Here is a 26,239-nt window from a genome sequence, read left to right on the forward strand (position 1 = left end):
AGAAATGTTTTGGTACCCTTCCCCAGATCTGTGCCTCGACACAATCCTGTCTTGGAGCTCTACGGACCATTCCTTCGACCTCATGGTTTGGTTTTTGCTCTGACATGCACTGTCAACTGTGGGACCTTATATAGACGTGTGTGCCTTTCCAAATCATCTCCAATCAATTGAATTTACCACAGGTGGACTCCAATGAAGTTGTAGAAACATCTCAAGGATGATCAATGGAAACAGAATGCACCTGGAGTCTAATATCAAAGGGTCTGAATACTTATGTAAATAAGGTATTTCTATTTTTAAGTTTGATAAATTAACATACATTTCTAAAAACCTGTTTTCGCTATGGGGTATTTTGTGTAGATTGATGAGGATTTTTATTTATTTAATCAATTTTAAAATAAGGCTTTAACGTCACAAAATGTGGAAAAAGTCAAGGGGTCTGAATACTTTCCGAATGCACTGTATTATCTGGTCAGGTGGTGCAGGTTAGCATGGGGACAGTTTGGAGGCACAACAGACAGTGGACTTTGTCTGTCAGACCTTTGTGTTCCTGGCCGTTCACCCCCCAAATCACGCCACACACATTCTGCACCTCCATCTGGCTTTCCTTCCACAGAACTACCTACAGAAAAGGGAATCTGAACAGCAGTGTTTATTTACTGACAGATCACTGTGTGCAAAGACCAGTTGTGAAACACAGACCCAGGCGCCAAATGAAATAGAGAATAGACAGAAGAGGGAAGAGAGAGAGAGAGAGGTCAGCTAATGATTGACAGATGACTAATTCCACAATAGTATAAAGGAGCCCGGCATTTCTCCATTCCTTGGCTCAATCGCTAGATCCCGTCCTCCGTCCATCCCTCCTTCTCTCCATCCTTCCGTCCGTGCGCCTGTCCTTTCATCATGCAGTGGTTGTCTGTCTGCAGCCTGTTGGTGCTGCTGAGTGTGTCAGCCCGGTCTCAGGCTCAGAACCAGATCTGTACCATCTTCACTGAGACCAAGGAAGATGGATTCAAAGCTTTGTGAGTAGTGCAGCCTCACATTGCAGTAGTAGATATGCCTCATATTGCAGTAGTAGGATGCCTCATATTGCAGTAGTAGGTATGCTTCATATTGCAGTAGTAGATATGCCTCATATTGCAGTAGTAGGTATGCCTTATATTGCAGTAGTAGATATGCCTCATATTGCAGTAGTAGGATGCCTCATATTGCAGTAGTAGGATGCCTCATATTGCAGTAGTAGATATGCCTCATATTGCAGTAGTAGAATGCCTCATATTGCAGTAGTAGGATGCCTCATATTGCAGTAGTATAATGCCTCATATTGCAGTAATGGATTCCTCATATTGCAGTAGTAGGATACCTCATATTGCAGTAGTAGGATGCCTCATATTGCACTAATAGATATGCCTCATATTGCAGTAGTAGGTATGCCTCATATTGCAGTAGTAGATATGCCTCATATTGCAGTAGTAGATATGCCTCATATTGCAGTAGTAGATATGCCTCATATTGCAGTAGTAGATATGCCTCATATTGCAGTAGTAGGATGCCTCATATTGCAGTAGTAGATATGCCTCATATTGCAGTAGTAGGATGCCTCATATTGCAGTAGTAGATATGCCTCATATTGCAGTAGTAGATATGCCTCATATTGCAGTAGTAGATATGCCTCATATTGCAGTAGTAGATATGCCTCATATTGCAGTAGTAGGATGCCTCATATTGCAGTAGTAGATATGCCTCATATTGCAGTAGTAGGATGCCTCATATTGCAGTAGTAGATATGCCTCATATTGCAGTAGTAGGATGCCTCATATTGCAGTAGTAGAATGCCTCATATTGCAGTAGTAGAATGCCTCATATTGCAGTAGTAGAATGCCTCATATTGCAGTAGTAGATATGCCTCATATTGCAGTAGTAGAATGCCTCATATTGCAGTAGTAGGATGCCTCATATTGCAGTAGTATAATGCCTCATATTGCAGTAATGGATTCCTCATATTGCAGTAGTAGGATACCTCATATTGCAGTAGTAGGATGCCTCATATTGCACTAATAGATATGCCTCATATTGCAGTAGTAGGTATGCCTCATATTGCAGTAGTAGATATGCCTCATATTGCAGTAGTAGATATGCCTCATATTGCAGTAGTAGATATGCCTCATATTGCAGTAGTAGATATGCCTCATATTGCAGTAGTAGGATGCCTCATATTGCAGTAGTAGATATGCCTCATATTGCAGTAGTAGGATGCCTCATATTGCAGTAGTAGGTATGCTTCATATTGCAGTAGTAGATATGCCTCATATTGCAGTAGTAGATATGCCTTATATTGCAGTAGTAGATATGCCTCATATTGCAGTACTAGATATGCCTCATATTGCAGTAGTAGATATGCCTCATATTGCAGTAGTAGATATGCCTCATATTGCAGTAGTAGATATGCCTCATATTGCAGTAGTAGGATGCCTCATATTGCAGTAGTAGATATGCCTCATATTGCAGTAGTAGGATGCCTCATATTGCAGTAGTATAATGCCTCATATTGCAGTAATGGATTCCTCATATTGCAGTAGTAGGATACCTCATATTGCAGTAGTAGGATGCCTCATATTGCACTAATAGATATGCCTCATATTGCAGTAGTAGGTATGCCTCATATTGCAGTAGTAGAATGCCTCATATTGCAGTAGTAGATATGCCTCATATTGCAGTAGTAGAATGCCTCATATTGCAGTAGTAGAATGCCTCATATTGCAGTAGTGGAATGCCTCATATTGCAGTAGTAGAAATGCCTCATATTGCAGTAGTAGAAATGCCTCATATTGCAGTAGTAGGTACAGTGGGGAAAAAAAGTATTTAGTCAGCCACCAATTGTGCAAGTTCTCCCACTTAAAAAGATGAGAGAGGCCTGTAATTTTCATCATAGGTACACGTCAACTATGACAGACAAAATGAGAAAAAAAATCCAGAAAATCACATTGTAGGATTTTTTATGAATTTATTTGCAAATTATGGTGGAAAATAAGTATTTGGTCAATATCAAAAGTTTCTCAATACTTTGTTATATACCCTTTGTTGGCAATGACACAGGCCAAACGTTTTCTGTAAGTCTTCACAAGGTTTTCACACACTGTTGCTGGTATTTTGGCCCATTCCTCCATGCAGATCTCCTCTAGAGCAGTGATGTTTTGGGGCTGTCGCTGGGCAACACGGACTTTCAACTCCCCTCCAAAGATTTTCTATGGGGTTGAGATCTGGAGACTGGCTAGGCCACTCCAGGACCTTGAAATGCTTCTTACGAAGCCACTCCTTCGTTGCCCGGGCAGTGTGTTTGGGATCATTGTCATGCTGAAAGACCCAGCCACGTTTCATCTTCAATGCCCTTGCTGATGGAAGGAGGTTTTCACTCAAACTCTCACGATACATGGCCCCATTCATTCTTTCCTTTACACGGATCAGTCGTCCTGGTCCCTTTGCAGAAAAACAGCCCCAAAGCATGATTTTTCCACCCCCATGCTTCACAGTAGGTATGGTGTTCTTTGGATGCAACTCAGCATTCTTTGTCCTCCAAACACGACGAGTTGAGTTTTTACCAAAAAGTTCTATTTTGGTTTCATCTGACCATATGACATTCTCCCAATCCTCTTCTGGATCATCCAAATGCACTCTAGCAAACTTCAGACGGGCCTGGACATGTACTGGCTTAAGCAGGGGGACACGTCTGGCACTGCAGTATTTGAGTCCCTGGCGGCGTAGTGTGTTACTGATGGTAGGCTTTGTGACTTTGGTCCCAGCTCTCTGCAGGTCATTCACTAGGTCCCCCCGTGTGGTTCTGGGATTTTTGCTCACCGTTCTTGTGATCATTTTGACCCCACGGGGTGAGATCTTGCGTGGAGCCCCAGATCGAGGGAGATTATCAGTGGTCTTGTATGTCTTCCATTTCCTAATAATTGCTCCCACAGTTGATTTCTTCAAACCAAGCTGCTTACCTATTGCAGATTCAGTCTTCCCAGCCTGGTGCAGGTCTACAATTTTGTTTCTGGTGTCCTTTGACAGCTCTTTGGTCTTGGCCATAGTGGAGTTTGGAGTGTGACTGTTTGAGGTTGTGGACAGGTGTCTTTTATACTGATAACAAGTTCAAACAGGTGCCATTAATACAGGTAACAAGTGGAGGACAGAGGAGCCTCTTCTTAATAATAATAATATGCCATTTAGCAGACGCTTTTATCCAAAGCGACTTACTGTCATGCGTGCATAATTTTTTTTTTGTGTATGGGTGGTCCCGGGGATCGAACCCACTACCTTGGCGTTACAAGCGCCGTGCTCTACCAGCTGAGCTACAGAGGACCACACTCTTAAAGAAGAAGTTACAGGTCTGTGAGAGCCAGAAATCTTGCTTGTTTGTAGGTGACCAAATACTTATTTTCCACCATAATTTGCAAATAAATTCATTAAAAATCCTACAATGTGATTTTATGGAGAAAAAAAATCTCAATTTGTCTGTCATAGTTGACGTGTACCTATGATGAAAATTACAGGCCTCTCTCATCTTTTTAAGTGGGAGAACTTGCACAATTGGTGGCTGACTAAATACTTTTTTCCCCCACTGTATGCCTCATATTGCAGTAGTAGATATGCCTCATATTGCAGTAGTAGAATGCCTCATTGTCAGCGGGTGCTGTAGGTGGGTGTGGTGCAGGAATCAGGCGCAGGACGCAGAAACTTAGTCCAAAAGACTTTAGTGAACACTCACGCATAACACGAGCCAAAAGCCCGGAGGCAAGAAAATACGCACACAGGCGTAAAACAAAATGCGCACTAACATGTGCGAGAACCCTCCCTAACAGAGGAGGAAAACAACGAAGCACAGACAATCAACAGTAGCGCACAAACACGACAGCAAGTACAATCACACACAACACCTGACAAACACAACGAGAACTTATAGGACACTAACGAATGCTAAACGAAAACAGGTGTACAACATCAAGACAAAACCAAACGAACATCGAAACATACAACGGTGGCAGCTAGTACTCCGGAGACGACGACCGCCGAAGCCTGCCCGAGCAAGGAAGAGAGGCAGCCTCGGCCGAAACCTTGACAGTACCCCCCCCCCTTGACGCGCGGCTCCAGACGTGCGCCGACTCCGGCCTCGGGGACGACCAGGAGGACGCGGAGCAGGGCGCGTCGGGTGACTACGGTGGAATTCTGTCAGGAGAGACGGGTCCAAAATGTCTCTCCTCGGCACCCAGCACCGTTCCTCCGGGCGTGCACCCTCCCACTCCACGAGATATTGGAGACCCCCCATCCGACGTCTCGAATCCAAGATGGACCGCACGGTGTACGCCGGTGCCCCCTCGATGTCCAATGGGGGCGGAGGAGTCTCTCTGATTTCATCTTCCTGGAGTGGACCAGCTACCACCGGCCTGAGAAGAGACACATGGAACGAGGGGTTAATATTCTTATAATCAATAGGCAGTTGTAATCTGTAACACACCTCGTTCAATCTTCTCAGGACTTTAAACGGCCCCACAAACCGCCGACCCAGTTTCCGGCAGGGCAGGCGGAGGGGCAGGTTTCTGGTAGAGAGCCAGACTCGATCACCAGGTGCGTACACCGGCCCCTCACTGCGGTGGAGATCGGCGCTCGCCTTCTGACGACGGAGGGCCCGCTGCAGGTGGACGTGTGCAGCGTTCCACGTCTCCTCCGAGCGCCGCACCCACTCATCCACCGCAGGAGCCTCGATCTGGCTCTGCTGCCATGGTGCCAGAACCGGCTGGTAACCTAACACACATTGGAAAGGGGTTAGGTTAGTTGAGGAATGGCGTAGGGAATTCTGGGCCATTTCTGCCCAGGGAACGTACCGTGCCCACTCCTCCGGCCGGTCCTGGCAGTATGATCTAAGAAACCTACCCACATCCTGATTCACACGTTCCACCTGTCCATTACTCTCAGGATGGTAACCCGAGGTGAGGCTCACCGAGACCCCCAAACGCTCCATAAATGCTCTCCAGACTCTGGAGGTGAACTGGGGACCTCGATCAGACACAATATCCTCGGGTACCCCGTAGTGCCGGAAAACGTGGGTGAATAGAGCTTCGGCGGTCTGTAGGGCAGTGGGAAGGCCCGGCATAGGGAGCAAACGACAGGCCTTAGAGAACCGGTCCACAACGACCAGTATAGTAGTATTCCCCTGCGAGGGGGGAAGATCAGTGACGAAGTCCACCGAGAGGTGAGACCATGGTCGTTGTGGAACGGGCAGGGGTTGTAACTTACCCCTAGGCAGATGTCTAGGCGCCTTACACTGGGCGCACACCGAGCAGGAGGAGACATAAACCCTCACATCCCTGGCTAACGTGGGCCACCAGTACTTAGCACTAAGGCAGTGCACTGTCCGGCCAATACCAGGATGTCCAGAGGAGGGTGACGTGTGAGCCCAATAGATCAATCGATCCCGAACCTCGAGCGGAACGTACGTCCGACCCTCCGGGCATTGAGGAGGACTAGGGTTGGTGCGCAACGCCCGCTCGATCTCAGCATCGAACCCACACTACCGGTGCCACCAGACAAGACTCCGGCAGTATGGGAGTGGGCTCCACGGACCTCTCCTCCGTGTCATACCGCCGAGACAGTGCATCTGCCTTACCGTTCTGTGACCCAGTGATGTACGTGATCTTAAATACGAACCGGGCCAACATGTTCCACCGCGCCTGGCGAGGGTTCAGTCTCCTAGCTGCCCAGATGTACTCCAGGTTACGGTGGTCAGTCAAAATGAGAAAAGGGTGTTGAGCCCCCTCAAGCCAATGCCTCCACACCTTTAGGGCCTGTACCACGGCTAACAGCTTCCTGTCCCCTACGTCATAATTTCGCTCCGCCGGACTGAGCTTTTTGAAATAAAAGGCACAGGGGCGGAGTTTAGGTGGCGTGCCGGACCGTTGCGAAAGCACGACCCCTATACCGGCCTCTGACGCGTCCACCTCTACCTGAAATGGTAAAGAGGGATCCGGATGCGCCAGCACCGGAGCCGAAGTAAACAGGTCCTTCAGTCTCCCAAAAGCCCTGTCCGCCTCGGCTGACCACTGCAAACGCACCGGACCCCCCTTCAAAAGAGACGTTATGGGAGCTGCCACCTGTCCAAAACCCCGGATAAACCTCCGGTAGTAATTTGCAAACCCCAAAAACTGCTGCACCTCTTTAACAGTGGTTGGAGTCTGCCAATTACGCACGGCTGACACCCGGTCAACCTCCATCTTCACCCCTGACGCAGACAACTGATAACCCAAAAAGGAGATCGACTCCTGGAAAAACAGACATTTCTCTGCCTTGACATACAGGTCATGCTCCAACAGCCTCCTCAACACTCGGCGCACCAGGGCCACATGCTCGACTCGGGTAGACGAGTACACGAGAATGTCATCTATGTACACGACCACCCCCTGCCCCTGCATGTCCCTGAAGATCTCATCCACGAATGATTGGAAAACTGAAGGAGCGTTCATCAACCCGTATGGCATGACAAGATACTCGTAATGACCTGAGGTGGTACTAAAACGCTGTCTTCCATTCATCGCCCTCTCTAATGCGTACCAAGCTGTAAGCGCTCCTGAGATCTAATTTTGTGAAAAAACGCGCCCCGTGCAATGACTCCGTCATGGTCGCAATCAGAGGAAGTGGATAACTGTACTTCACCGTGATCTGATTGAGACTACGGTAATCAATGCACGGGCGTAACCCTCCATCCTTCTTCTTCACAAAAAAGAAACTCGAGGACGCAGGGGAAGTGGATGGCCGTATGTATCCTTGTCTCAGAGATTCTTCTATGTAAGTCTCCATAGCTCTCTTCTCCTCTTGAGACAGAGGATACACATGGCTCCGTGGGAGCGCAGCTCCTGCCTGGAGGTCTATCGCACAATCTCCCTGCCTATGAGGAGGTAACTGCGTCGCCCTTGACTTACTGAACACAATAGCCAAATCCTCATACTCGGGGGGAATGTGCAATGCGGGCACCTGGTTTGGACTCTCCACCGAGGTAGCCCCCACGGAAACACCTAAACATCGCCCCACACACTGGGCAGACCACTCCATCAGAGCCCTCTCCTGCCACGAAATAGACGGATTATGGATACTCAACCAGGGCATTCCCAGCACCACCGGATACGCAGGAGAGTCGATCAGATATAGCTGGATAATCTCCTCATGACCCCCCTGCGTACACATCCTAAGTGGTGCTGTGACTTCCCTGATCAAGCCCGATCCCAACGGACGGCTATCTAGGGCATGAACGGGGAATGGGACGTCAACAGGAAGAAGGGGAATCCCTAATTCTAAACAAAATGTTCTATCAACAAAATTCCCAGCCGCGCCTGAATCTACTAGCGCCTTATGCTGGGAATGAGGTGCAACCTGTGGAAATCGCATAGGTATACAGAGGTGCGCAACAGAGAGCTCTGGGTAAGTGGGGCGCCTACTCACCTGGAAGGACTCCCCAGTGCGGAGCCTGTCGTCTTCTCCCCTAGGAGACCCTCCCCAGCACCTAGCCGCGGTGTGTCCTCCACGGCCACAGTTGGTGCAGAGGACGGCCCCCCTCGTGCTCCGACCCCTCCTCTCTCTAGCGCCAGCACCCCCGAGCTCCATAGGGCTCGGCTCGGAGGTGCTGGAGGATGGAATGGACGGACCCCCCTCGGAACGTCCGCGGGTAGCCAGCAGGGTGTCCAGCCTGATGGACATGTCCACTAACTGATCGAAAGAGAGGCCGGTATCCCTACAGGCCAGCTCCCGACGGACGTCCTCTCGTAGACTACAGCAGTAGTGATCGATGAGGGCCCGCTCATTCCACCCTGCATCCGCCGCTAGAGTTCGGAATTCTAAAGCGAACTCCTGGGCGCTCCTCCTCCCCTGCCGGAGGTAGAACAGACGCTCCCCCGCCGCTTTCCCCTCAGGTGGATGGTCAAACACAGCCCTGAAGCGGCGGGAGAACTCAGAGTAGGTGATAGTGGAGGCGTCTATTCTCATCCACTCGGCATTGGCCCATTCCAACGCCTTGCCGGTAAGACAGGAGATGAGGGCGGACACGCTCTCGTGTCCCGAGGGCGCCGGGTGTACGGTGGCCAGGTATAGTTCCACCTGCAGAAGGAAGCCCTGACACCCGGCCGCGGTCCCATCATAGGCCCTCGGGAGCGAGAGCCGAATTCCCCTGGGTTCCGGAGCTTGAATGGGCTGACTGGCCGATGGTGATGGCACGGGAGGTGGAGTTGTGGGTGTCCCTCTGGTCTCCCAGCGTTGAAGGGTGTTAATCACGTCCTGAAGGGCGGTCCCGATACGAAGGATCTGATCGTTCTGCTCACGGACCCTATCCTCCAGAGACTCAGGTGCTGCTGCGGCTCCTGCTGATTCCATCCTTATGGTGTGTGATTCTGTCAGCGGGTGCTGTAGGTGGGTGTGGTGCAGGAATCAGGCGCAGGACGCAGAAACTTAGTCCAAAAGACTTTAGTGAACACTCACGCATAACACGAGCCAAAAGCCCGGAGGCGAGAAAATACGCACACAGGCGTAAAACAAAATGTGCACTAACATGTGCGAGAACCCTCCCTAACAGAGGAGGGAAACAATGAAGCACAGACAACCAACAGTAGCGCACAAACACGACAGCAAGTACAATCACACACAACACCTGACAAACACAACGAGAACTTATAGGACACTAACGAATGCTAAACGGAAACAGGTGTACAACATCAAGACAAAACCAAACGAACATCGAAACATACAACGGTGGCAGCTAGTACTCCGGAGACGACGACCGCCGAAGCCTGCCCGAGCAAGGAAGAGAGGCAGCCTCGGCCGAAACCGTGACACTCATATTGCAGTAGTAGGATGCCTCATATTGCAGTAGTAGCATGCCTCATATTGCAGTAGTAGGTATGCCTCATATTGCAGTAGTAGCATGCCTCATATTGCAGTAGTAGGTATGCCTTATATTGCAGTAGTAGAATGACTCATATTGCAGTAGTAGGTATGCCTCATATTGCAGTAGTAGAATGACTCATATTGCAGTAGTGGAATGCCTCATATTGCAGTAGTAATAGAAGGTACCAAAATTCCAGAAACTTTACACAAATTCCCAGGGTTTTCCAGAAAATTTGTTTGGAGGATTCGCAGTTGGAGGATTCCCTCCCTGCTTATTTCTACCAGAATCCTCCAACTGGGATTTCTAGAAAACCTGGGAATTTGGGGAAAGCTACCAGATATTATTTTGAAACCCTATTTGTGATAAGAAGATGGTCTGGGTTTATACCTGAGGACAGAGGCATACTGCAATAGTAGCTGGAGTGGAACGTACTGTAATCATAGTTTTATATCACTAAACTGAAATCAAGATTACTTTGGAGCAGAAACAAGTGGACTTTGCAATCGAATCATGAGTCATATTATTATTATCTATACATACAGTGCCTTCAGAAAGTATTCATACCCATTGAGTTAGTCCACATTTTGTTATGTTTCAGCCTGAATTCAACATGTATTAAATTGATCTACACACAAGAGGGACGGATCCACTACTATCATGTTAGGTTCTTTATATTTCCCCCCTGGCTCTTGCTTCAGTACGAGAGCGGTCTTTATATTACATTTTACATTTACGTCATTTAGCAGACGCTCTTATCCAGAGCGATTTACAAATTGGCCCCCCTGGCTCTTGCTTCAGTACGAGAGCGGTCTTTATATTTTCCCCCTGGCTCCTGCTTCAGTAGGAGAGAGATCTGGCCCTCTTTTTGTGTGTCCGACAGTTTGCCATTTATTTATGAGTAATTAAAACATGATAGCAATGGATCTTTCAGTAGTTCATAAAAAGTTTGATATATCTCTATTGGAATACCATCGAGACCAGGGGTTTTCCCCATCTGAAATGAATCAATATAAATGGCAAACTTTTTGTCAGACATACAAAAAGAAGGGACTGATCTCTCTCCTACTGAAGCAGGAGCCAGGGGGCCAATATAAAGACCCAGACTCTTGATAAAATGTGAGGCCCCTCACCCTTCAATGTTATGATGCACAAATATTGGCAAAATGTATTGCTCATAGAGTAAAAAAGGTCCTACCGGACATTATTCATCACGATCAGACGGGATTCTTAAAAGGAAGATATATTGGAGACAACATTAGACAACTACTAGAAATAATGGAAAACTATGAGAACGCAGGGAAACCAAGTATAATCTTTATAGGAGATTTTGAGAAAACATTTCATACAGTACGTCTAGAATCTGTTTATAAGTGCCTGGATTTTTTCAATTTTGGAGAATATCTCATAAGATGGGTAGAAGTCATGTCCAATAATACTTTATGTAAAATAATAAATAATGGTTACTTCTCTGAGAATTTTGAATTGTCAAGAGGCGTAAAACAAGGTTGCCCTCTGTCACCATACCTATTTATTACGGCCATTGAATTGTTAGCTTTCAAAATCAGATCTAATGATAACATTATTAAGGGGCTAAAAAGTAAGGGATTCGAGACAAAATGATCAATGTACGCCGATGATTCAAGTTTTCTCTTTGAGTCCTCAATCTTCAACCTTGAAGTGCCACATTGAGGACCTGGATAATTTAACCAGTTTCTCTGGACTTAAACCCAACTATGATAAGTGATAATATGATAATACTATATTACAGATTAGGTCTCTAAAAGATACACACTTTAAATCCCGATTAAATGGGCGCATGGTGAAGTCGATGTGCTTGGTGTACATATCCCGGAAAAGTTGAGTGATCTTGCAACTGTTAACTTTGATCAAAAACAGCAAAATAGATAGAATCTTGAAACCGTTGAGAGGAAAAAACCATTTTCCATTTACGGGAAGATTACCCTGATAAATTCTCTAGTGATATCGCAGGTTACATATTTATTAATGGCTTTACCGACTTAATATTTCCCTTTATTTGGAATGGCAAACCAGATAAAGTGAAATGAGCATATTTACATAACGAACATGAGTTTGGAGGGTTAAAACTATTAAATATTGAGGCATTAAACCTCTCTCTTAAAGCCTCCTTTGTCCCAAAAAAAATTCTAAATCCAAATTGGTTTTCTAGCAACCTCCTGAGAGAGGACCATCCTATGTTTAAGAGTAGGCTCTTTGCCTTTTTGCAGATTAAAACCTTAGATGTAAGTAGCAGTAGAAGTATTGTTGTCCGGGATGGTAGGGTAGGGGGAAAAAGTATACAAAAATTTAATAAAAAAAATGATGGAAACAATTACATTGATAGAACCTACAATTTATCTGCAATATTACATTTAATTAAATAAAAAAATACAAAACAAAAGAACAATGAGTTCAGTCAGTAAACTTCACTGTGTGTTCATGTTTTGGTGTAATGCATCATCTGACAGTGTGTGTGTGCATGTGTGTTTGTGTGTGTGTGTGTGTGTGTAGGGCACTTGTAGGGTTGGCTCAGAATCTTCCAGACAGTACGTTGGGTGACATGGTGCCTCTCATCGCGGAGGCCTTAGCCATGGGCGTCAAATGCTGCTCAGACACTCCTCCAGAGGACTGCAACAGAGATGCGGTGAGAGACACCTATCATCTCATCATCCTTATCACACCTCATCATCCTTATCACATCTCAACCTTATCACACCTCATCATCCTTATCACATCTCAACCTTGTCACACCTCATCATCCTTATCACACCTCATCATCCTTATCACACCTCATCATCCTTATCACATCTCATCATCCTTATCACACCTCATCATCCTTATCACACCTCATCATCCTTATCACATGTTATCATCCTTATCACATCTCAACCTTATCACACCTCATCATCCTTATCACATCTCAACCTTGTCACACCTCATCATCCTTATCACACCTCATCATCCTTATCACACCTAATCATCATTATCACACCTCATCATCCTTATCACACCTTATCATCCTTATCACACCTCATCATCCTTATCACATCTCATCCTTATCACACCTCATCATCCTTATCACACCTCATCATCCTTATCACATCTCAACCTTAGCACACCTCATCATCCTTGTTACATTTACATTTTAGTCCTTTAGCAGACACTCTTATCCAGAGCGACTTACAGTTAGTGAGTGCATACATTATTCATACTTATCACACCTCATCATACCTCATCATCCTTATCACACCTCATCATCCTTATCACATCTCAACCTTATTACACCTCATCACACCTCATCATCCTTATCACATCTCAACCTTATCACACCTAATCATCCTTATCACACCTAATCATCCTTATCACACCTTATCATCATTATCACACCTAATCATCCTTATCACACCTCATCATCCTTATCACACCTTATCATCCTTATCACACCTCATCATCCTTATCACATCTCAACCTTATTACACATCATCCTTATCACACCTCATCATCCTTATCACATCTCAACCTTATAATAATAATAATATGCCATTTAGCAGACCATTTTATCCAAAGCGACTTACAGTCATGCGTGCATAATTTTTTTTGTGTATGGGTGGTCCCGGGGATCGAACCCACTACCTTGGCGTTACAAGTGCCGTGCTCTACCAGCTGAGCTACAGAGGACACCTATCATCTCATCATCCTTATCACACCTCATCATCCTTATCACACCTCATCATCCTTATCACACATCATCATCCTTATCACACCTCAACCTTATCACATCATCATCCTTATCACACCTCAACCTTATCACACCTCATCATCCTTATCACACCTCAACCTTATCACACCTCATCATCATTATCACACCTCAACCTTATCACACCTCATCATCATTATCACACCTCAACCTTATCACATCATCATCCTTATCACACCTCATCATCCTTATCACATCTCATCCTTATCACACCTCATCATCCTTATCACACCTCATCATCCTTACCACACCTCATCATCCTTACCACACCTCAACCTTATCATACCTCATCATCCTTATCATACCTCATCATCCTTATCACACCTCATCCTTATCATACCTCATCATCCTTATTATACCTCATCATCCTTATCACATCTCATCCTTATCATACCTCATCATCCTTATCACACGCCTTTACATTTAACATTTGGCCAGCCAGGCCAGGGGAGGTAGGGGCCAGGGGTAGGGGCCAGGGGTAGGGGCCAGAGGTAGGGGCCAGAGGTAGGGGCCAGGGGTAGGGGCCATGGGTAGGGGCCAGGGGTAGGGGCCAGGGGTAGGGGCCAGGGGTAGGGGCCAGGGGTAGGGGCCAGGGGTAGGGGCCATGGGTAGGGGCCAGGGGTAGGGGCCAGGGGTAGGGGCCAGGGGTAGGGGACAGGGGTAGGGGCCAGGGGTAGGGGCCAGGGGTAGGGGCCATGGGTAGGGGCCAGGGGTAGGGGCCAGGGGTAGGGGCCAGAGATAGGGGCCAGGGGTAGGGGCCAGGGGTAGGGGCCAGGGGTAGGGGCCAGGGGTAGGGGCCGGGGGTAGGGGTAGGAATAGAATTGGTTATTAGGTGACTGATGTTTCCAGACAGGGTCTGTTTCAGTTTAAACTGTTCTGATATAACAGCACCCTCTGCTGGCTAAACGGTGTACTCCTATTTGTGTTGTGTGTGTGCAGGCGGACCTGTTCCAGAGCGCGGTGTGTTCCTCTGAGACCCTGGTGGAGAAGAACAATCTAAAGCAGTGCTGTGAGAAGACTGTCGCTGAGAGGACACACTGTTTCGTGGACCACAAGGCCAAGGTAGAATGGACCACCCCTGCCTCTGAGCCAGGTTCCTATCTAGGTTTCTTCCTTCTGCTTCAGCTTGCTCTTTGGGGTGTAGACCGGGTTACTGGAAAAGCAATGTAACAACTGCTGAAGGAAAAAAGGCTTTATGGATACATTTGATTGATTGATTGAGTGGTTGATTGATTGTAGATTCCTCGGGAGCTGTCCCTCACAGCTGAGCTGCCCGCTGCAGATCAGTGTGAAGACTTCAAGAAGGACCACAAGGCTTTTGTTGGGAGGTGAGTGTCTACACTCAACTTGAGACCGCACCAGCTAAAATACTGTGCTAGGCTGCTGAGCTTTAAGGAATGTTTTTTCTGGGATTTACTGTGTGTGTGTCTTTCAGGTTCATCTTCAAGTTCTCAAAGGGTCACACGATGCTGCCCCCCCATGTGGTCCTGGCTATCGCCAAGGGTTATGGAGAGGTTCTGACTACCTGCTGTGGAGAGGCTGAGGCCCAGACCTGCTTCGACACCAAGGTCAGGATGTGTCTCAGATGGCACCCTATTCCTTATATAGTGCACTACTTTTGACCAAAACCTTATGAGGGAATAGGGTGCCATTTTGGATGCAATCTCCCTCTCAATTCAATTCAATAATCTTTATTGGCATTGAAAGTTAAAGCACCTACATAGCCAAAGTAAACATTCTCTCTCTCTTTTTCAGAAAGCTACTTTCCAGCACGCCGTCAAGGAGCGTGTGACTGAACTCAAGGCCCTGTGCATCGTCCACAGGAAATATGGAGACCGCGTTGTCAAGGCCAAGTAGGACATGTCAATCTAAAACTCTATGGCTCTAATTGGCTGAGAGCCAGGAGAGCCCGCCCTTGGGCCAGTCCCATTGGTTGATGTGTGTGTCTGTCTGTTCCAACAGGAAGCTGGTCCAGTACAGTCAGAAGATACCTCAGGTCTCGTTCCAGGAAATGGGAGGCATGGTAGACAAGATCGTAGAGACTGCTGCCCCCTGCTGCAGCGGAGAGATGGTCACATGCATGAAGGAGAGGGTAAACTCTTCTCTCTATTCCTACTTTTTATTGAGTTATTTCTCTTTTCGTTCCTCCTCTCTCTTACCCTCCTTAATTTCCTCTCTCACCTCTCGGCCTCTTTCCATTGGATGTCCTTGGGTTTGTGTCCCTGACACTTCCTGCCTGTGTGTGTGTGTACTCCCCTGACAGAAGGCCCTGATGGATGAGGTGTGTGCTAATGAGAGTGTGTTGTCTCGCGCGGCGGGTCTGACTGCGTGCTGTAAGGAGGATGCCATGGACAGAGGGTCCTGTGTTGAGGCCATGAAGCCAGACCCTAAGCCAGACGGTCTGTCTGAGCACCACGACGTTCACGCTGATGTAGCGGCCGTCTGCCAGACCTTTACCAAGAACCCTGAAGTAGCCATGGGGATGTATGTATTATGCACATACAGTGCATTCGGAAAGTATTCAGACCCCTTGACTTTTCCACATTTTGTTATGTTACAGCCTTATTCTAAAATTGATTAAATAGTTTTTCCACCTCATCAATCTAAACGCAATTTTTTGGTACCCTTCCCCATTTGGAAAATCTGCTACACGCACAATTCTGACTTTGTATGGGGTGTTGCCATTGGCTAAACGACTGTGTATGGTCTGTCCTGATTGGCAGGTTGATCTATGAGATCTCAGTGCGTCACCCTGAGTCGTCTCAGCAGGTGATTCTGAGGTTCGCCAAGGAGGCTGAACAGGCCTTCCTCCAGTGCTGCGACATGGAGGACCACGCAGAGTGTGTCAAAACCGCTGTATGTATTAAACCCATCTGATATTTCAACACTTTATTGTCCAAGACCCCAACACCAACCAAAGACCAATTCCCCTTTGGGGACAATAAAGTTGATCGTGTCTTATCTTATCTTCTCTTATCAGAAGGGCTACTTACACTATACATATATATATATATATATATGAGATATGTAACCTAGCTAGTTACACTATATATATATATATATATATATATATCAGATGTGTAACCTAGCTACTTACACTATATATATATATATATCAGATATGTAACCTAGCTACTTACACTATATATATATATATATATATATATATATCAGATATGTAACCTAGCTACTTACACTATATATATATATATATATATATATATCAGATATGTAACCTAGCTAGTTACACTATATATATATATATATGAGATGTGTAACCTAGCTAGTTACACTATATATATATATATACATATGAGATGTGTAACCTAGATAGTTACACTATATATATATATATATATATATATATCAGATATGTAACCTAGCTAGTTACACTATATATATATATATATGATATGTAACCTAGCTAGTTACACTATATATATATATATCAGATGTGTAACCTAGCTAGTTACACTATATACAGTGAGGGGAAAAAGTATTTGATCCCCTGCTGATTTTGTACGTTTGCCCACTGACAAAGACATGATCAGTCTATAATTTTAATGGTAGGTTTATTTGAACAGTGAGAGACAGAATAACAACAAAAAAATCCAGAAAAACTCATGTCAGAAATGTTATAAATTGATTTGCATTTTAATGAGGGAAATAAGTATTTGACGCCTCTGCAAAACATGACTTAGTACTTGGTGGCAAAACCCTTGTTGGCAATCACAGAGGTCAGACGTTTCTTGTAGTTGGCCACCAGGTTTGCACACATCTCAGGAGGGATTTTGTTCCACTCCTCTTTGCAGATTTTCTCCAAGTCATTAAGGTTTCGAGGCTGACGTTTGGCAACTCGAACCTTCAGCTCCCTCCACAGATTTTCTATGGGATTAAGGTCTGGAGACTGGCTAGGCCACTCCAGGACCTTAATGTGCTTCTTCTTGAGCCACTCCTTTGTTGCCTTGGCCGTGTGTTTTGGGTCATTGTCATGCTGGAATACCCATCCACGATCCATTTTCAATGCCCTGGCTGAGGGAAGGAGGTTCTCACCCAAGATTTGATGGTACGTGGCCCCGTCCATCGTCCCTTTGATGTGGTGAAGTTGTCCTGTCCCCTTAGCAGAAAAACACCCCCAAAGCATAATGTTTCCACCTCAATGTTTGACGGTGGGGATGGTGTTCTTGGGGTCATAGGCAGCATTCCTCCTCCTCCAAACACGGCGAGTTGAGTTGATGCCTAAGAGCTCCATTTTGGTCTCATCTGACCACAACACTTTCACCCAGTTCTCCTCTGAATCATTCAGATGTTCATTGGCAAACTTCAGACGGCCCTGTATATGTGCTTTCTTGAGCAGGGGGACCTTGCGGGCACTGCAGGATTTCAGTCCTTCACGGCGTAGTGTGTTACCAATTGTTTTCTTGGTGACTATGGTCCCAGCTGCATTGAGATCATTGACAAGATCCTCCCGTGTAGTTCTGGGCTGATTCCTCACCGTTCTCATGATCATTGCAACTCCACGAGGTGAGGTCTTGCATGGAGCCCCAAGCCGAGGGAGATTGATAGTTATTTTGTGTTTCTTCCATTTGCAAATAATCGCACCAACTGTTGTCACCTTCTCACCAAGCTGCTTGGCGATGGTCTTGTAGCCCATTCCAGCCTTGTGTAGGTCTACAATCTTGTCTCTGACATCCTTGGAGAGCTCTTTGGTCTTGGCCATGGTGGAGAGTTTGGAATCTGATTGATTGATTGCTTCTGTGGACAGGTGTCTTTTATACAGGTAACAAACTGAGATTAGGAGCACTCCCTTTAAGAGTGTGCTCCTAATCTCAGCTCGTTACCTGTATAAAAGACACCTGGGAGCCAGAAATCTTTCTGATTGTGAGGGGGTCAAATACTTATTTCCCTCATTAAAATGCAAATCAATTTATAACATTTTTGACATGCGTTTTTCTGGATTTTTTTGTGGTTATTCTGTCTCTCACTGTTCAAATAAACCTACCAATAAAATGATAGACTGATCATTTCTTTGTCAGTGGGCAAACGTACAAAATCAGCAGGGGATCAAATACTTTTTTCCCTCACTATATATATATATATACATATCAGATGTGTAACCTAACTAGTTACACTATATATCAGTCTGTGATTATTGCCTTGATCTGAATACTTGCGTTAGCTCCCCTGAGCTAATAGTTGATGGTTATTGGCTTTAACTCAGCAGGCTAGCACTGTATTCATAGTATTTCTAGACCATAATAATGGCATCTGCCACTTCTTGTGACATCATGCCAATTGTATGAATGGTTCTAACCCCAGCTGGCAGGCAGTGATGTTGATAAGATGATCACTGATGAGACTGACTACTACAAGAAGATGTGTGCTGTTGAGGCTGAAATGGGCGATGACAACTTTGAGAAGAGGTGAGGGGTCACGCTTTAACACAGATATTAAAGGTAATCAAAGGTCAAAGTAGATGTCCTTCGTGTAGTATGGGATCATAAACATCACATTTAGGCCTAACAACTTACCGACAGATGTTTTTATGGGTGAATTGATCATTAATTTATGGCTTATGAATAATTTATTAATGGTTAATTCATATTTAATAATGACTATTTAATGGCTGATTAACAATTAACTCCTCCTCTTCCTCCACCTCCTCCTCCACCTCCTCCTCCTCCACCTCCACCTCCTCCTCCTCCTCCTCCAGTATGATGGTGTACTACACCAGGATAATGCCCCAGGCCTCCTTCGACCAGCTCCACATGGTGTCTGAGACAGTGCATGATGTCCTCCATGGCTGCTGTAAGGACGAGCCAGGCCACTTCGTCCTGCCCTGCGCAGAGGAGAAGGTCTGACACACGCACGCACGCACACACACACACACACACACACACACACACACACACACACACACACACACACACGCACACGCACACACACACACACGCACACACACACACACGCACGCACACACACACACGCACGCACACGCACGCACACGCACACACACACACACACACACACGCACACGCACACGCACACACACGCACGCAAGCACACACACACGTAAGCACACACAAATGCACGCAAGCACACACACATGTAAACACACACAAATGCACGCAAGCACACACACACACGAACACACACAAACACACACAAAGGTCTGACACTCACACACACACACCTCTTCCCTACCTTTCCCTCCACTAACCCCTCCCTCCACATCTCCCTAGACATGTCACATCCTCTCATATTAAATCACTCTACTCTTCCCAGTGTTGACCCCTCCCCTTTCTGTCTCGGTCCCTGTCACCACAGCTGACTGTGCTCTACTCTCCTCTCCTCTCCTCTCCTCTCCTCTACTCTCCTCTCCTCTCCTCTCCTCTCCTCTCCTCTCCTCTCCTCTCCTCTCCTCTCCTCTCCTCTCCTCTCCTCTCCTCTCCTCTCCTCTCCTCTACCCCTTGACATCTTCCTCCCTGTGTCCTCTCCACAGCTGACCAACGCCATCGACGCCACATGTAACGACTACGACCCCTCCAGCATTAACCCCCGCATCGCCCACTGCTGCAACCAGTCCTACTCCATGAGGAGATCTTGCATCCTGGCCATTCAGCCTGACACAGAGTTCACGCCCCCGGAGCTCGATGCCAACAACTTCCACCTGTGCCCCGAGCTCTGCACCAAGAACAGCAAGGAGCTGCTGCTCGCTGGGAAGAAGTGAGTAAAATTTATTACCAACGCACTGTGAACACATGGGCACGAATTCACACACACGTAGGCATGAAACTAACACACACACACACACGAGCACGAGCACGAACACACACATACACACTCCAACTCGTAAAAAATAAACTGTGTGTGTGTGTCCTCAGGCTGCTGTATGGTCTGGTCAGACATAAGACCACCATCACTGAGGAGCAGCTGAAGACCATCTCTACTAACTATTACACCCTGAAGGAGAAGTGCTGTGCTGCTGAGGACAAAGCAGCCTGCTTCACTGAGGAGGTAACCTACACTGCTCAACACTGATCAAATGTTCAAACCTTTTTCTTTCCACCATATTACCTCAGCCTGTTTCGTTCAGAGACCTTTTTTCACTTCCAATCATTTTTCTTTCACTTTGAGTGTTTAATAAGAGGTGGTGTAGAACGGTAAAGGGAAAACATTGATTGATTCTAACGACGGATCCCTTTGTTCTCCTAACGACGGATCCCTTTGTTCTCCTAACGACGGATCCCTTTGTTCTCCTAACGACGGATCCCTTTGTTCTCCTACAGGCACCCAAGCTGGTTTCTGAGAGTGCAGAGCTGCTCAAGGTTTAAGATATGAATTTGATGATTTTAATTTCAAAAGATGAAGGTTCTGTCTGTATCTATCCATCTACCTGCCCAGTCTACAGCTACACCATGGTGACCTCATCACCTCATCCTCCTATCCACAACGTCTGTCATCCACTCATAAGCCTGTCTACCAGTGATCTGTGATTGACTCATAAGTCTTACAGCCTATCCTCATCAAACCTCTATCTGTGATGAATCACACCACTGGTTTATTTATGACAGACAAATAATGACTCCTGTCAAATCAAATAAATTAATAAATTCATCTTTAATAACTGGACTACTGCTGTGGCTATTGTATTTTTATGTGGTAGGATTCTCAAGACTTGCTTTAGTTTCATTATGGCTATCTCACAATTTTAACCCATGAGTTTTCTTAGAACTGTTTGTTAATTATGAATGTGTCTTTGCATTTTTAATTAACAATTGATGAACTAAGTATAAACCCTTTATGAAGGCAACGTTAATGTAAAGAGTTACACATTAGCTTTCTCTCTCTCTCCATGCCTCCCTGGATAGTTGATTGCAGCCACTGTGTCTTGTCACCCCCGTATGGTCTACAGAAGACATGACATAAAGCAACATTCTGGTATATGTACGGTGCATTAGAGTGGTGTAAATATACATCTCGTTGAGAAAGAAACCTGAGCTTCTGTACTGTGTGATATAAAAATTACATGGTGCAAGTATGCAAATATTAATAAAGTGAAAATAAAAAACATGAATTAAGATAATAAGCCTTTTAAATACATAGTTTGCGACCCAAATGTCACCCTATTCCCTATATAGAGCACTACTTTTCCCAAGGCTCATAGGGCTCTGGTCAAAAGAATAGTGCACTATGTAGGGAACAAGGTGCCATTTGGGACGCATTCAGATTTCATTGAACTGATTGGAATGCCTTCATCTGTTTCAGCATCTAACTTTGTTGGTTGTGTAACGTATGTGCTTGTTGTGTTGTTAAATGTGGCTGGGGACATGAGACTTTCATTCTGTAGCGGTGCCCTTACTGCCCTTGTTGCCTAGAGGTTGCCAGAAACGGTTCACTTGGCACTAGGTGAAGCTACACACACACACACACACACAACAGTGCGGTGGGGTGGCAGGTAGCTTAGTGGTTAAGAGCGTTGTGCCAGTAACCGAAAGGTCGCTGGTTCTAATCCCTGAGCCGACTAGGTGAAAAATCTGTCGATGTGCCCTTGACCAAGGCACTTAACCCTAATTGCTTCGGTAAGTCGCTCTGGATAAGACCATCTGCTAAATGACTAAAATGTGAGGTCAGTGACTGGATAGGCACAGGCTATTATCAAAGCCAGATTTACTCCCTTTACTCAATAAACCTTGATGAATCCCATGTTCAACATACAACAGATAACTCCAACAACCAGAGTGACTTAGGCCAGTGTTTCCCAACTCCAGTCCTCCAGTACCTTAACAGCGTACCTTTTCTGTTGTAGCCCCGGACAAGCACACCTGATTCAACCTGTCAACTAATCATCAAGCCCTCAATGAGTTGGATCAGGTGATTTTGTCTGGGGCTACAACAAAAATGTGTGCTGTTCGGAGTACTGGAGGACCGAAGTTGAGAAACACTGAAATTGACAAACAATTTTCACCAAATGTAAATACCATTGTAGCCAAGATACACAAGGGATAGGCTCAGATGACTGTCAGACAAAAAGCCACACTGCTGAACTGAGCTCAGCCATAGACCGATGTAGCATCCACAGTTACAACTGATAGCTGGCACTAAAATACCAATGTATGGACACATTTCATCCGAATAGTTTACAACGCAAACTCCATAGCGTTTCACAATGGATTTACAATTCTTCCAATGCATCGAGCAAACACACACACATAATAATATTATGTGAAATATTATTACACACACATATATAATAAGTAAGGTTCTAACAAAATGTCCATATCAACAATCGAAATGAATGAAAAATGCAGTTCAAAACATTTAAAAAAAATGTCTAATCAAAAGGAAATTCTAGTTTGATAAATCAAATGCATTCAAAGGTATGTTGACCCGCAAATTGCAAAGGAAAATGGATTTAGGCCCACCTTTACTTGTTGTAAATGGAGTCCATGTGTCTGTCCTTCGGGGTGAACTTTTCAGCGACAGCGTTGTAAAAGTCACAGCAGAAAACCCATGTTCATTATTTTATTCTGCATGGAAACAGCTGGGAGATGCATCCACAAGGCCTCCTTTGGTTCCATTTTCACACGGACACAACAATGTCACACACACACAGTAACTGGTAGCACAGTTCTCCCACCCAGCACACAGGTAGGCAGCTCCATCCTTTGGGCATCCAGCCGGTCAGAGCAGAATACTCCTGCATGAGTGCGTCCCCCCATGCAGCCACATAGGTAGAGTGGTTGTAGTGTAGTTAGTGGCATCCATCTTGTAGAAGCCCAAGGCTCGGGCCGCATTGAGTTGCGGGAGAAGCCCCGTTCCCACTATGTTCACGTAGCAAAAGTAAACGCAAGTCAAGACTTAAGATGGCAATATTGCAGCTGCCAGGTTCTGTGGGGGGCGTGGATCTGCCCAATATTAGTTTTTATCAGTGGGTGTGCCCACTTATGTTATATTTCTGACTGGATCACAAATTGTGACTCATCTATTTGGTTAGAGATTGAGACCTCTTTTTCAAAATACCCCTTGCAGGATCTTTTGATTTTTACGAAGTTTCAAGTCTGTAAAAGATCACTGCAATAATCCCATTACACTTAACACACTCAAAGCACGGAGGTCAGTTCAACGTTCAACGTCCAAACTAACCTCTGCTCTTACCCCGATTCTTAACAACACAGATTTTGGGCCAGGATTGCTGGATGCTGGCTTTAACATTTGGCTTATTAAGGGCATATGCAGACTAAATGATTTATTTGCTGCTAAGATTTTATTGTCATTTGAGCAGATGGTTGAGAAATATCTACTCCTAAAGCAGGACTTTTTTTCCGCTTTCTACTAGTAAGACACTATATTTTCAAGTGCACCACCTTGATTGGCAACCCTGATGTGTCTGTCATTGAAATAATTATTTCTCTCTCACAGAGGAAAATGTCTCTAAGTTTGTTTTATGATGCTTTAAGGTCATTTTCTACTGTTGACACACGGAGGGTGAAGCGAGTGTGGGATAAATAATTGTCTGTTACTATTGACGAGGAGATGTGGGTGGACATTTGGAGACGTGCAAAAACAACATCTATCTGTAATCGTCCTAGAGCAATCCAATTAAGAATAATACACAGATTGCATATATCCCCAAATCACAGACATGCTTTTAGTCCCTCCCCCCTCCTCTCCTCAGTGTCTTCAACATACAGCTGATACAGGCAGCCGTACACATTGTTTATGGCCATGTTCCAAATCACAAAGACACTGGTCTAATGTTATTCAAGAAATTGACAAAAATCCTAGGGGTCGATCTAGAATTGGATTCAGTTTCTTTGCTGTTAGGTCTCCATAGTAGGCATGTTACTTCTGTGGGTAAGAGGAGGCTTTGCAACATCCGTACCTTCGCAGCGAGGAAAAACATCCTCTCACAGTGGATTAGTGACCAGGTCCCGTCTGTTAAAGAATGGCATAAAGATACTATTTGAATGGGTGTCATTGGAATATCTGACATGTACATTACATTCTAAAACAGATCAGTTCTACAAAGTATGGGAACCTTATTTAAATGACCTAGAACCTGATCTATCAGCTATTATGCTGCAAGGATTCTCTTAGAATGGTGGTTGTTTACTTGTCTCAGGATTACACTGTACGTTCCATGTATTGGACCTAGTTCCTTTATTTAAACTGAGCTTTTGTGTTTAATTTCTGTCTGTATGTTTGTTTAATGTGTATGCATGCATGTGTGTATGTATATATATGTGTATATGTGTTTATGTGTGCATGTATATGTATATGTATGAAAATGTATGCACTCACTAACTGTAAGTCGCTCTGGATAAGAGCGTCTGCTAAATGACTAAAATGTACATGTAAAAAATATATATATATATGTGTGTATGTGTGTATGTATATGTATATATATATGTGTGTGTATATGTGTGCATGTATATGTATATATATACAGTGCCCTCCACAATTATTGGCACCCCTGTTTAAGATGTGGTCGAGGACTTCCAAAAATTCTCCTTTTTTTTGAAACAACATAGAACCCAAATGCAAAAAAAAGAGGAAAATCCAACCTTTTATTTAAGTACATTACTTTGGTGTAAAAAAAAAAATCACACATTTAGAAAGAAAAAAAACTTGAAATCATGTGTCCCACAATTATTGGCACCCCTGATGTTAATACTTTGTACAACCCCCTTTTGCCAACAAGACAGCACTTAATCTCCTCCTATAACATTTCACAAGATTGGAGAACACAGAGAGAGGGATCTTTGACCATTCTTCTTTGCACAATCTTTCTAGATCATCCAGTGTCCTGGGTCCTCTCTTATGCACTCTCCTCTTTAGCTCGCCCCACAGGTTTTCGATTGGGTTGAGGTCTGGGGACTGAGATGGCCATGGGAGGACCTTGAGTTTGTGACTGCTGAACCATTTTTGTGTAGATTTTGCCACATGTTTTGGATCATTATCCTGCTGAAAGACCCAATGACGACCCATCTTCAGCTTTCTGGCAGAGGCCATCAGATTTTTATTTAAAATGTCCTGGTAGTTCAAAGCGTTCATAATGCCATGCACCCTAACAAGGTTCCCAGGGCCTTTGGAAGAGAAACAGGCCCACAGCATCACAGATCCTCCACCATACTTCACGGTGGGCATGAGGTGCTTTTCGGCATACTCATCTTTTGTTTTACGCCAGACCCACTTAGAGTGTTTGTTGCCAAAAAGCTCAATCTTAGTCTCATCTGACCAAAGCACACGATCCCAGTTGAAGTCCCAGTGCCGCTTAGCAAACTCCAGACGTTTACGTTTGTGAGTGTTAGTGAGAAAAGGCTTTTTCCTTGCATGCCTCCCAAACAGCTTGTTGGCATGACGAGAGCGTCTGATGGTTGTTTTGGAGACTTTGTGACCCCAAGATGCCACTCTTTGATGCAATTCTGTGACAGTGAGCTTAGGACTTTTTTTTACTTCTCTTACCATCCTCCTCACTGTGCGTTGTGGCAAGATAAACTTGGGACCTCTACCAGCCTTGTTTGTCACTGTTCCAGTTGTTTTAA

General features: G+C 45.2%; 1 protein-coding gene across 2 annotated transcripts; it reads left to right on the top strand.

Moving 5' to 3' along the window:
- The first annotated feature begins 809 nt into the window (after positions 1 to 809).
- Positions 810 to 21,323, top strand: LOC123491487 (albumin 2). 2 transcript variants are annotated; one of them, XM_045222304.1, is made up of 15 exons: positions 810 to 1,022; positions 12,446 to 12,578; positions 14,631 to 14,753; positions 14,931 to 15,019; positions 15,127 to 15,259; positions 15,447 to 15,544; positions 15,654 to 15,783; positions 15,955 to 16,175; positions 16,415 to 16,547; positions 19,011 to 19,114; positions 19,405 to 19,546; positions 20,194 to 20,417; positions 20,576 to 20,708; positions 20,981 to 21,058; positions 21,095 to 21,323. In XM_045222304.1, the coding sequence occupies exons 1-14, from the start codon at positions 904 to 906 to the stop codon at positions 21,023 to 21,025; spliced, it is 1,827 nt and encodes a 608-aa protein (XP_045078239.1). In that variant the 5' UTR covers positions 810 to 903; the 3' UTR covers positions 21,026 to 21,058; positions 21,095 to 21,323. The 2 variants fall into 2 exon arrangements, with proteins under 2 accessions (XP_045078239.1, XP_045078235.1); XM_045222300.1 differs by having other exon boundaries at positions 20,981 to 21,323.
- The last annotated feature ends 4,916 nt before the right edge of the window (positions 21,324 to 26,239 follow it).

This window comes from Coregonus clupeaformis, chromosome 1, assembly GCF_020615455.1.
Source record: "Coregonus clupeaformis isolate EN_2021a chromosome 1, ASM2061545v1, whole genome shotgun sequence".
NCBI classification, from domain to species: Eukaryota; Metazoa; Chordata; class Actinopteri; order Salmoniformes; family Salmonidae; genus Coregonus; species Coregonus clupeaformis.

Coding starts and splice junctions, on each gene's coding strand:
- LOC123491487 (XM_045222300.1), top strand. CDS start 904: ATGCAGTGGTTGTCTGTCTGCAGCCTGTTGGTGCTGCTGAGTGTGTCA. Junction 15,260..15,446: donor AGACCTGCTTCGACACCAAG/GTCAGGATGTGT, acceptor TCTCTTTTTCAG/AAAGCTACTTTCCAGCACGC. Junction 20,709..20,980: donor CAGCCTGCTTCACTGAGGAG/GTAACCTACACT, acceptor GTTCTCCTACAG/GCACCCAAGCTGGTTTCTGA.